We start from the raw sequence: 12411 nt of genomic DNA on the forward strand, positions 1-12411 counted from the left end.
ATTACATGTATTCCACGCATGCAAAAATATTACTTTAATTTTACAAAATATTATTTAAAAATAAATTATTATCAAAAATTAGACATATTTAAAAAAAAATACAAAATGAAAATGAAAACTACAAAATTTATTACAATAAAACGTGGAATCAAAAGCAAAGAAATATAATAAAAATAAAATTAATAAAAATGAAAAGTAGCATATTTTTGGTAAATAATTACATTTTGGCCACGACCGCGACCACGGCCACGGCCACGGCCACGACCACGACCACGACCACGTCCACGATGGACACCTCGTCCACGATATCGATATTGTTCGGCCAGTTGTGGCTGCTGCTGCTGTTGCAGCTGAGGCTGTTGTTGCGGTTGCTGCTGTTGTTGCGGTTGCTGCTGTTGTTGCAGTTGCTGCTGCTGACGCGGCTGCTGCTGATGCGGCTGCTGCTGCTGCTGTTGTTGCAGTTGCTGCTGCTGTTGCAACTGGGGCTGCTGATGCGGTTGCTGCTGCGGCTGCTGTTGCAGTTGATGCCGCTGTTGCAGCTGAGGCTGCTGCAGGATTTGCTGCTGCTGTTGCAGTTGCTGTTGCTGTTGCTGCTCCAGTTGCAACTGTTCTAATTGCCGCTGTAGTGGCTGTTCCATATCTGTAAGATGTTTTAATTGGCGTCTTTCTTTACATTTTGCTCGAGAACGCTGTAACGCAGCTCTTCCGGGGCGTCGTTTTGATCGAAATTCTAGAATATATAAAACGAGCAAATAAATTTAAAAATATAACAGAACATATATATATATATATTTTTTTTTACTTATTTATTTAAACTTTTTTTTGTGTGCGTTTGTTTATATATATATATATATATATATATATATATATATGTATGTATGTATGTATGTATGTATGTGTGTGTAAATGTTCTGTAATAATTTTAAATTTTATTTGCTCGTTTTATATGTAGAATTTTAACACATTTACACACACATAATATACACATATGCATACACACACGCACACCTAAAGTTTTATTAAAATTAGAAAAAAATTAAAACGCGTTACTAAAATTAGTTTTCAACATTAGTATTAAATATATTAATCCTTTCACAACTATCCTGGATATTTCATGTCGGACTGATTCTGTCTCGTACAAGTTTCTCAAAAGTTCAATGGATTATTAAATTATATGCAATATTTTATTATTTTCTAAAATTAAAGTTTAATTTATTTTAGGAAACAGAAAGTATGTACTTAAATTTTTATAAATTTTTTGAACCATTTAAAATAGGCGAAAAAATGAACAGATTCGAGATATCCAGGATAGTAGAAATAAGCAATTCTTTTGAGTACGGTATTATAAGAAATTATATTACCTTGCATTCCATTTCCAGTAAAATTAGACTGCTCCATTATACGGCTTTCTATCTTCGATTTTTTCTAGAATTATAAAATGTTCACAATAAAACGATGTACGCTGTACGATGTACGCATAATGAAAAATTATTGAAAACCATTAATGTCGAACTTACTTATGCTTTTGTCTTCGCTTATCTTGTCTCCACTACGGTCGCGAAATGACTGACAAACTAAAGGTCAAAATTCAAATTTCACAAGGAAAGCGAAAGAAAAATAGAGAGAGTATATACGAAACAATGTACCAATCTCAAGTTTGTGTAAGCAAATAACAATAAAGGTAAATAAACGTGACTTTAACGAACAGATTAAACAGTACAGAAATCAATACATGTTTACTTCGGAAAAGAAAAGATACATAAATAACAACCAGATTTAATTTATGTGAATTTATAAAATCCATGATCAGTAAACTTAAAATACTAGTAAAGTATTAGTTAACAATAAATTATTAGTTAACAGTATTAATGTGTTTAACATTTTGTGTGCTTACATTTTATTTAACACCAAAATGCCGCTCCAAAAATATTAAACGTATTAATATTTTTAACTAACAATTTATTGATTTTATTATTGGTATTTTAATAAGTACACTGATGATAGATTTCATAATTTCACATATATTAGATCTGGCAGTTTAAAAGAATATAAAGTGGATATTCATGTATACTTTCCCTTTCGAAATAAAAATGTATTGATTCCTATATCTTCAAACTGTTCGTTAAAAGCCCATTTACTTACTTTTATTGTTAAGAATAGAAAGGTTGATAAAAGATTTAAAAAGTGCAACGCCGTGGCGTAAAAAAAAAATGACAAGATAATTGGCCAGATGTAAAATGGCCCAAAAACCGTTTGTACCATGCGAGGAAATAGATCGATGACAAACACAGAAATATTGGGCATTTATATAACACATCACACAGAAATATACGAGCACAATTTCGTTCTAGCACATATTCTTATAACACATAATAAGGTCATAATCATACGCAAACACATATATGTGACACTGTTTCACCACTGCACTATAACAGTTTGCAGATAGCACTAAATCCCGAAATTGTTTCATCTCGACATTATGATGTCAAAGGAACATTTTAGTATATAATTTTCACGAGTACTAAATACTCTGTGGATCAGAAGAATAAAGTTAGTGCGCGGCGCGTGCTCTCCGCGCATAAACAACTTATTTTTCAGCAGTTGGCATCGAGCACCAAAGTCGCAATTAATTTATTATTATACTACGATGTCTAAGGAACACTTTGATATAAGATTTTTACAAGCACCAAATTTTCTGACGATCTGGAGAGTAAAGTTAGTGCGCGGCGCGCGCTCTCCGCGCATAAACAATTTATTTTTCAGCAGTTGGCATCGAGCACTAAAGTCGCAAATAATTTATTATTATACTACGATGTCTAAGGAACACTTTGATATAAGATTTTTACGAGCACCAAATTTTCTGACGATCTGGAGAGTGAAGTTAGTACGCGGCGCGCGCTCTCCGCGCATAAACAATTTATTTTTCAGCAGTTGACATCGAGCACCAAAATCGCAATTAATTTATTATTATACTACGATGTCTAAGGAACACTTTGATATAAGATTTTTACGAGCACCAAATTTTCTGACGATCTGGAGAGTAAAGTTAGTGCGCGGCGCGCGCTCTCCGCGCATAAACAATTTATTTTTCAGCAGTTGGCATCGAGCACCAAAGTCGCAATTAATTTATTATTATACTACGATGTCTAAGGAACATTTTGATATAAGATTTTTACGAGCACCAAATTCTCTGTGGATCAGAAGAGTAAAGTTAGAGCGCGGCGCGTGCTTTCCGCACATAAACAATTTATTTTTCAGCAATTTGCAGTGAGCACTTGATTTAAAATTGATATATTTTGATACTTCGATGTCTAAATAACATTTTAGTATATAATTTTTACAAGCGTCAAATTCGACGATCTGATAACTGATTTTTTGCACTATCGGACAGGAATTAATAATTATTATTATATTAATAACTTTGGATCTTGTTGTATTATGATTATTTTCGTTTTCCATGTTATTTTACTACCAAAAACATACAAATTTAGTGGTCTGTAAGTATTGTTCTCCAAGATCGCAATGCTGCGCTGGGTTTATAGTGATGTTTTTTTAAACAATTATTAATTTTTAATTTTTTTTTAGGGGTTTCTTTGAGCACTAAATTAGCACTAAATTCTAGTGTACTTGTTTTGTGTTTGTGACCACTGTATATATTTTTTTTATTATGGGGGGGTCCAGCTTGCCATTAAGCTGCACCCCCCCCCATTTTTTTTTTTAATTACTGCTAAACGGTTTGAGCACCAAAATTCGGACTAGAGTACTAAAGTAGCACCTAAAAAGCACTAAATTTTTGACCTAGTACGAACTCGATTTTCGCTGGTGGGGGGTCCAGCTTAATAGAGGTCTTGACTCTGCTGTTGGAAACGCCGACGGACGATTCCGTCGAAGTGGCCATAGCGCTTTTGAAGGAAAGCGGAATGAAAATTAGAGGGTTTTCGCGAAGAGGTATCGAGGCTATCTTTGAAATGCTGAGGAATATACTGCACGCGGGACAATTAGACAAGCGAGTCCAGTATATGATAGAAGTTATATTCCAGATCAGGAAAGATGGATTTAAAGATCACGAGGCCGTGCCAGAGGAACTGGATCTTGTGGAGGAGGAAAATCAAATAACACATTTGATAAAATTAGACGACGAAATAAACGCGCAAGATATATTAAACGTGTTCAAGTTCGACACTATCTTGCCACCGAAGAGAAATATAAACAACTGTGTAAAGAAATTCTTGGCTCGGACGTCGATGACTCGGAAGGCGACGATGAGGATGGAGAAGAGGAGAGCTCGGACGAGGAAAGTGGCATGGAACAAACCGAGGAAAAGGAAGGAGTGATAGTCGATAACACGGAAACGAATCTGATCGCGCTTCGACGAGATATATACAGGGTGCGAGAAAAGTTCCGGGACGGCGAAATATCTCGAAAACTAAGCATTTTAGGAAAAAGTGTTTCAGACAAAAGTTGTAGGGTTTAAAAAGATCTATTTACTGATCTTATCAGTTTGACCTTGGATGGCGTCGCCAAGGTCAGATCGAAATTACATTAACTTTTTTAAATGGAACACCTAACTTTTTATTGCATATTCTTGTAGCTTATCTCGAGACCTTTCCAAAACATTACAAGAAAGTTTATTTTCGTTGAGTACTTTCCGAGTTGTGAGGCTTGAAAACTAGTGTACTGTAGTGTGGGTCCAGCCACTCTTGCCTTAACTGGCCGGACACACGCCACACTTGCCTTAACTGGCCGGACACACGCCACACTTGCCTTAACTGGCCGGACACACGCCACACTTGCCTTAACTGGCTGGACCCACACTACAGTACACTGTAGCTTTCAAGCCTCACAACTCGGAAAGTACTCAACGAAAATAAACTTTCTTGTAATGTTTTGGAAAGGTCTCGAGATAAGCTACAAGAATATGCAATAAAAAGTTAGGTATTCCATTTAAAAAAGTTAATGTAATTTCGATCTGACCTTGGCGACGCCATCCAAGGTCAAACTGATAAGATCAGTAAATAGATCTTTTTAAACCCTACAACTTTTGTCTGAAACACTTTTTCCTAAAATGCTTAGTTTTCGAGATATTTCGTCGTCCCGGAACTTTTCTCGCACCCTGTATCTGACTATAAGCTCATCGAACGTTTTTGAAGAGTGCGCGCACAAGTTGCTGAAAATGCAACTTAAACCTGGGCAGGAGATCGAGTTATGTCACATGGTTTTGGACTGTTGCGCGGAGAAGCGAACGTATGAGAAGTTCTTCGGCTTTTTGACCGGTCGGTTTTGCGCAATTAATAAAATATATGTGACGCGATTTGAGCAAATTTTTAGGGATTCCTATCAAACAATACACCGTCTTGACACCAACAAATTGCGGAATGTGTCAAAGTTCTTCGCACATTTACTGTTCACAGACTCAATATCGTGGAGCGTTCTTTCGTGCATAAAACTGAACGAGGCGAACACCACGAGTTCCAACAGAATATTCATCAAGATTCTGTTTCAGGAGCTGTCTGAATACATGAGTCTAGCGAAGCTAAATGAACGAGTTAAAGACATTACGTTGCAAGAGATGTTTGAAGGACTATTTCCCAGAGACGACTCGAAGACGACACACGTTTCGCAATCAACTTCTTCACGTCGATCGGCTTGGGTGGTTTGACGGATGATTTGAGAGAACGTTTGAAGTCCCATTCAAAGCCAGTTGCTGTGTGCCGGTCTTAACTCCTAAGCAGGAGGAGCTCTGAAGCTCTGACAAATCTAGCTCGTCTGGTTCGACGTTAACAGATTCCTTTTCTTCGTCGTCGTCGTGATGAGGTGCCGGCAAAGAAAAAGAAAAGCATTAAACTGTAAGAGAATCTCAAGTACAGCGGTTATCGAGCGAGCGATTGTGGATAGTAGCAGAGCAGGACACAAAGGAAGCGAGGGCGCAGAGCGCCAAATGAGAAGGAAAGGGAAGCAGGATCGGGGAGAGAGTACCGAGAGCGCGAGAAGTGTGCACGTGAAATTTGAGTCGGGATTTGAGGAATTCGAGTTTTGATAAAAACGAGTAAGAGAGCTCCGGACCACAGTAAGGTGTCCTCCGCTCTTTCCTAATTATTCTCAGTATTAGTTAAGTGAATTGTTCGATTACGGGACGCCTTCCGTAATTAATTGGAATTGTGAAAAGGTACCGCGTGCCACGCGCTTAAAGTGTAGTATCACGTGTACAGCGGCTCTCCCCGGTCCGGCCTCCGGTCGGTTAGCAAGTGGTATCCTCGTTCGACAAGAATAATTATTGTAGCTATTGTAAAGCTGTTTCGCTCACGTTCAATAAATACGCTCGCGTTTTGTGCCTCACGCGGAGGTAGTGAATTAATTCTGGTGCCTTCCCTGACCGTCCTACTTCGCGACTCGAGTGCACGCGGACTATCTGTCGATTTGCTGCATTATCTTACAGCAAATCCCTTTCAGAAGTGGTCAAACTCGCACCTTTGGATAAAAGACTACTAAACTGAAGAACATTGGATTAAGTTTTTCCCTTTTTGAACTCCTTTTAAGTACACAGACCAGTGAAGTGAGTGCAAAATTCAGGAAACTTTCGAATATCGAACACGAAGTCGGCGGTGTGATTCAACGTGCTCATCACGTGCAATCACGTGAACACCGGCGCGGGAATTATTTCGGCACTACGTAAGAAAGAAGGTAGCGACTGGGAGACATCGACGGGTGACCATTGGTAAGCGGTGTCAATATTTACGCCAGTTTCGCGCTAAGTAAGTAGACTTGGACAAATAAAGGGAACCGAAGCGGTGTGCAAATAATTTCGTCCTGGAATGTGTGACGCGTGAAAATCGGAGCAGTGCGGTCCGCCATTTTGATAGTGGATTTGAATCCTAACGACGATTACCGACGGTATCGGAGTGATCGATAAAAAAAGGGATAATTACCGACGGTACGGATTTGTCGATCGATATCAGTGTTCGAATGCAAGTTATTCGTTTTTCTTATTACCATTAAAGCCGCAATCGATAAGTAATCTCTCGCATCATGAGTCGGGTGGTGCTAGACAATTTGAATATTGAGGGCTTAAAAGATGTCGCCAGGCAGCTAGAATTAGATACCTGCGGAACACGGGCGGTGTTAATGAAGCGACTCATAGATTATTACGAAAGCCACGGTTGGCCAGAGCAAATCACAGTAGCTGGCCCTAATGCGGCAGATGAAAAGGAAACCGAAGATACGAATAGCGTAATTCCAGACGATCCACCTATGTCGGCGGGTTCCCAACCAATTCTTGTGGAAGATAGAGCATATTTCCGCCCCGGGCGAGGCGCGGCAAGGTTCAACGATCGGGCAGAAAATTCTGCATTCAATACTCAAGAGATTGCGCAAGCAGTGGCGCAAATTCTCCAGTCGAATTATGAGAGACGGCAATTATCGGGTCTGTCAAGCGATCCTTTTTCGCGAACGGTATCCGGCGAAGGCGCGGAGCAGCGTCCGTTTTCGTCGCATGATTGGGGACGAATTAAGTTCGCGGCGAAACTGATACCAACATTTTCCGGAAAGGATGACGAGGTTGTCGAGCGCTGGATCGAGCGTTGCGCATCTATTGCGCGACTGCACAGAATAACGGACGACGTCTTAGTCACGGCGGCTATAAACCAGCTAGCCGGCCGCGCTCGAAACTGGCTCCACCGTCAACCACCTGAATCAGTCGTAACATGGCCAGATTTTAGCTTCCAGTTGCGGAATTACTTCGAGAGGAAAGAGGCCATTACGGATACGATCGCTAGGATTAATAGACGTTTTTGGAGGGCAAACTCGGAGAGATTCGTGGACTATGCGGAAGATAAGCTGGACCGTATGCAGTTCTTGCAATTATCGGAGCGCGAAAAGATCGAGATGCTAGCGGACGGAGTGAGAGACCCAACACTACGCCGGTTCGCGGTAGACATGCAAGTTAGTTCAGTGCCGCAATTCATGGAGCGGTTTAGAAGGCTCGTAGGTGATAGTGTGTCTCAGCGGCGATTTGAATCTAGAGAGGGGCGCCCCGGTGCAAGGCATTCAAATGCAAGTGCTCTTTCTTGCACGGGATGCTACCAAAAAGGGCACAGTATCCAGCAGTGCCGACACGTCGATATAACGTGCCACAGATGCAAACAGAAAGGACACATCAGCCCGAACTGCCCAATCGGCAGAACAGAAGCGTCAACCAATAGGATCAATCATCTGGAGCGGCGGGAAGAAGAGGAGCCGGAGCAGACCACCCCTTCAATGGAACAGCAGGCAGCGAATAGCAGCGTTTGCGTGATCGAGGAAAGAACTCCGTTGATAAAAGTGAGAGGGCTAGATTGTAAAGGTAAAACGCTTGTCGCGCTGGTGGACACGGGCAGCCCGGTGAGTCTTATAAGAGAATCGACTTATTTGGGATCCTTTCGGTCAAACAAATTGTTACGCGTTAAAGAAAACTTGAATTTGAAGGGTGTGAATAATTCGGTTATCGAGTTTTGCGGGAAAATACACGACCAATTGTGCCTCGAGAAATTGGCGGGTCACTGGTTTGATGTTGCCTTGTTCGTTGTCAAGGATAGTACGATTGCGTTTGACATTTTGTTAGGACGTGATTTTTTCGACCAGTCTAATCTACGTCTATGCTATCATAAGGGAGTCTTTGAATTCGAATCTCAAACACCGGATAAGGAAATAAATTATATTTTCGGCATAAATGTAACAGAGAATAAAGATCGCGACGATGTTATCTTGGAAAATCTTGATCCAACTTTAGATTCCTGTACTAGAGAAAAATTGCTGGATGTATTCCACGAGTGTGATAGTAGCGTCGTCGAACCCGTTCGAGACGACTATTGCATCAGGGTACATTTGAAAGACAGTTCCTTTTTCCGGTACGCACCACGACGTATGTCAGTTAACGAGAGATTGGAATTGAAAGAAATAACGGACGACTTACTAGCTCGTAATATTATTAAACCTAGCGTATCACCCTACTGCGAGCGTGTAATACTGGTAAATAAGCGCAACGGAAAAAAACGTATGTGCATCGACTTAAGACCCCTCAACCAACGAGTAGCCCCGCAGAAGTTTCCGTTTCCGATTATCGAAGATCAAGTCGATCAGCTTTATGGAAAAATTATTTTCTCCAAACTCGACCTGCGAGATGGTTTTCACCAAATAGCCGTACATCCAGACGATACGAAATACTTTGCATTCGCAACCCCGTCGGGACAGTTCGAGTTCACGAGAATGCCTTTTGGCTATTCCGAGGCGCCGGCGGAATTCCAAAAAAGAATCCTACAGATTTTTGCTCCATTAATTCGAGAGGGAAAAATCCTGATATACATGGATGATATTCTGATAGCAACTTCCACGGTGGAAGAAAACTTGAAGATAGTTTCCGAAGTACTGGGAATCTTGAAACGGCATAAATTAGAGCTTAATTACAGTAAATGTTTATTCTTGGCTAAAGAAATCGATTACTTGGGGTATTTGATCTCAGCCAAGGGAATTACTATGAATCAAAGACACGTACAAGCTATTTTGAATTTCCCGTGTCCAGGAAACGTTCGGGAGATTCGAGGGTTTCTCGGTCTTACAGGATATTTCCGTAGATTCATCAAAGAGTACTCACTAAAAGTCAAACCGTTGCAGGCCCTAGTAAAAAAGGAAGCCGTTTTCAGGTTCAATAACGAATGCAAAGAAGCCTTTGAAAATCTTAAAAAAGAGCTCGCATCCCCGCCTATCCTTAAAGTATATAATCCGACCGCGGAAACCGAGTTACTGCTAGTTGTCAAGGGTTTGGAGCAATTCTTTTGCAGAAACAAGTATCTGGATGCATGGCGCCTGTTGCCTATTTTAGCAAGGCCACAAACGAGGCAGAGAAAAAATATCATTCTTTCGAGTTGGAGACACTAGCCATTGTGAAAGCCATCGAACGTTTCCACGTCTACTTGCAGGGTATCTCGTTCAAAGTCATAACCGACTGTAACTCGTTGGCATTAGCGATGAAAAAAGTAAATATAAACCCGAGAATAGCCCGCTGGTCGTTAGCTTTGCAAAATTATAAATTCGAACTGGTCTACCGTCCCGCGGATAAAATGGCGCATGTTGACTCTTTGAGTCGAAACCCGCAGACTATCAATGCGATTACAGCCGAGGATGAACTAGTATTTAAGCAATTAATGGATCCCAAATTAAAAGAAATTGCTGAGATAGTAGAATTGAAAGGGAGCAAGAAATTCACACTGATTGATGGATTATTATTCAGAAAGTTTAGAGAAAATAGTTTATTTGTAGTACCTGAAAGTATGGTCAATTCAATAATTAAAATTAATCATGACGAAATGGGACATATAGGATACGAAAAGACAGCGCACGGAATTTTATCGCATTACTGGTTTCCTAATTTAAAATTAAAAGTCAAACAATACATTGAAAACTGTATAAAATGTCTGTCGTACTCGTTGTCGGCTGGCAAACCTGAAGGAGAGTTAGAGTTAGTTGAAAAGGACATTCTGCCATTCAAAACGTTGCACATAGATCATTTCGGGCCATTGGAAAAAAGTAGCGAGAATTTCAAACACATTCTTGTAATAATAGATTCCTGTACTAAATTCGTGTGGTTATATCCTACGAAATCCACGGGATCAAATGAAGTAATTCAATATCTAAATTCTTTGTTCAATATCTTTGGTGATCCGGACAGAATTATAAGCGATAGGGGAACAGCGTTTACATCCAATGCTTTCCAAGAGTTTATGTCAGGAAAAGAAATTAAACACGTTAAAACGGCAGTAGCGTCGCCCTGGGCCAATGGTCAGGTTGAGAGAGTTAATCGCTTCTTAAAATCTACAATGGCAAAGGTGATTAATGACGCAACTGAATGGAAGCAAAACTTGCCTTTAGTACAACATGTAATCAATAACACTCTAAATAAATCCGTAAACTCAACTCCAAGTAAATTGCTATTGGGCTACCATCAGAGACGCAAAGACGATGAAACTCTACGCACACTAATAGATAATTTGAGAGAAATTGATGTAAACTTTGATAGAGATAGACAGGAAGCGAGAGACATTGCATTCTCAGTCAACCGAAAATTACAAGAATATAACAAAAAACAATACGACAAAAGACATAAGAAAAATACACAATACAAAGAAGGAGACTTAGTATTGGTACGCGTAACACAATTTAAACCGGGAACGAACATTAAGCTAGCACCTAAATATAAAGGCCCATACAGAGTGAAAGCGGTCCTGAATAAAAATAGATATGCTATTACAGACGTCCCAGGATATAATATTACGCAAAAACCCCTTGATACAATAATGTCTCCAGACAAATTAAAACCCTGGATAAAAATAAATCAAAAAAGTAATCAGTCTACTGTTAACGATTCGGATACACAGAGCGAAGACGAGAAAACTGAATAATGATCAATCAATCTAGTAATCAACGTCAATCCGTTTGAATGTCCTCTATAGCGAACTGAAGAAAAAAAAAAAAAAAAAGGAAGCGTCTATACATATTTAGTTAAGACATGCAAATAGTCAGTATTAAATAAGAATTAATTTGTGTAAAATTCTTATAAATTCTCCATATGAGTATTACCCTTTGTAAACCAAACAATATTTCACGATTGTTGGAGTCGAAAATCGACGAACCAAAATCCTTATTAACTAATATTAAATTAAAATTATTATTAATTATTATTGAAGAATGAAGTAATTAGGAGTAGTTATTGTTGAATAAGTATTATTGAGGAATTAGTATTGAGTTAAAAGTCAAATTGAGAAAGTATTGAGGAAATTATATACTGTAGTATTACTAAACGTATATAACCTAAAATAATTACGAAAAAAAAAAAAATATATATAATAGTAATAATAATAATAACAAATAAATAAATAAACAGAACGATGAATACAAGAGTAAGCGAGAATTCGCGCTAATATTGTAAAATTGCGTCAAACTAGAAAAAAAAAAAAAGAAATACGAGTAATATAAGAAACTTGTAAGAGAGTCATTGAAAACTTGAGTACGCAGGAAAAGATATACTGGAAATGTAGAAAATTTTAGTATTAAGATAATAGGCTAAGTTAGCGGTTATTAAAAATGTACAAGATGAAAAAAACCGAAAGCGCTTAGAATAAGTAAAAGTTACAATTTGTTAAAATATAGGAAACAACGAACTGTTTATGAAGTTAATGATCCTTGCGGTCCATTCGAGGACGAATGGTACAGTCAGTATGGCCGAACTGTAAGAGAATCTCAAGTACAGCGGTTATCGAGCGAGCGATTGTGGATAGTAGCAGAGCAGGACACAAAGGAAGCGAGGGCGCAGAGCGCCAAATGAGAAGGAAAGGGAAGCAGGATCGGGGAGAGAGTACCGAGAGCGCGAGAAGTGTGCACGTG

The 12411-nt window shown here is 39.2% G+C and overlaps 2 protein-coding genes across 2 annotated transcripts; both read left to right on the forward strand.

Moving 5' to 3' along the window:
* Positions 1 to 3920: 3920 nt before the first annotated feature.
* LOC113005250 (pre-mRNA-splicing factor CWC22 homolog) lies at positions 3921 to 4334 on the forward strand. The gene has a single exon (XM_026140539.1). It carries the CDS (start codon positions 3921 to 3923, stop codon positions 4332 to 4334), a length of 414 nt encoding a protein of 137 aa, XP_025996324.1.
* A 2692-nt stretch (positions 4335 to 7026) lies between these two features.
* On the forward strand, positions 7027 to 9909 carry LOC120359097. Its single transcript, XM_039455412.1, has one exon. It carries the CDS (start codon positions 7027 to 7029, stop codon positions 9907 to 9909), a length of 2883 nt encoding a protein of 960 aa, XP_039311346.1.
* The last annotated feature ends 2502 nt before the right edge of the window (positions 9910 to 12411 follow it).

The sequence above is a fragment of the Solenopsis invicta genome, chromosome 12, assembly GCF_016802725.1.
Source record: "Solenopsis invicta isolate M01_SB chromosome 12, UNIL_Sinv_3.0, whole genome shotgun sequence".
Taxonomy (NCBI): domain Eukaryota; kingdom Metazoa; phylum Arthropoda; class Insecta; order Hymenoptera; family Formicidae; genus Solenopsis; species Solenopsis invicta.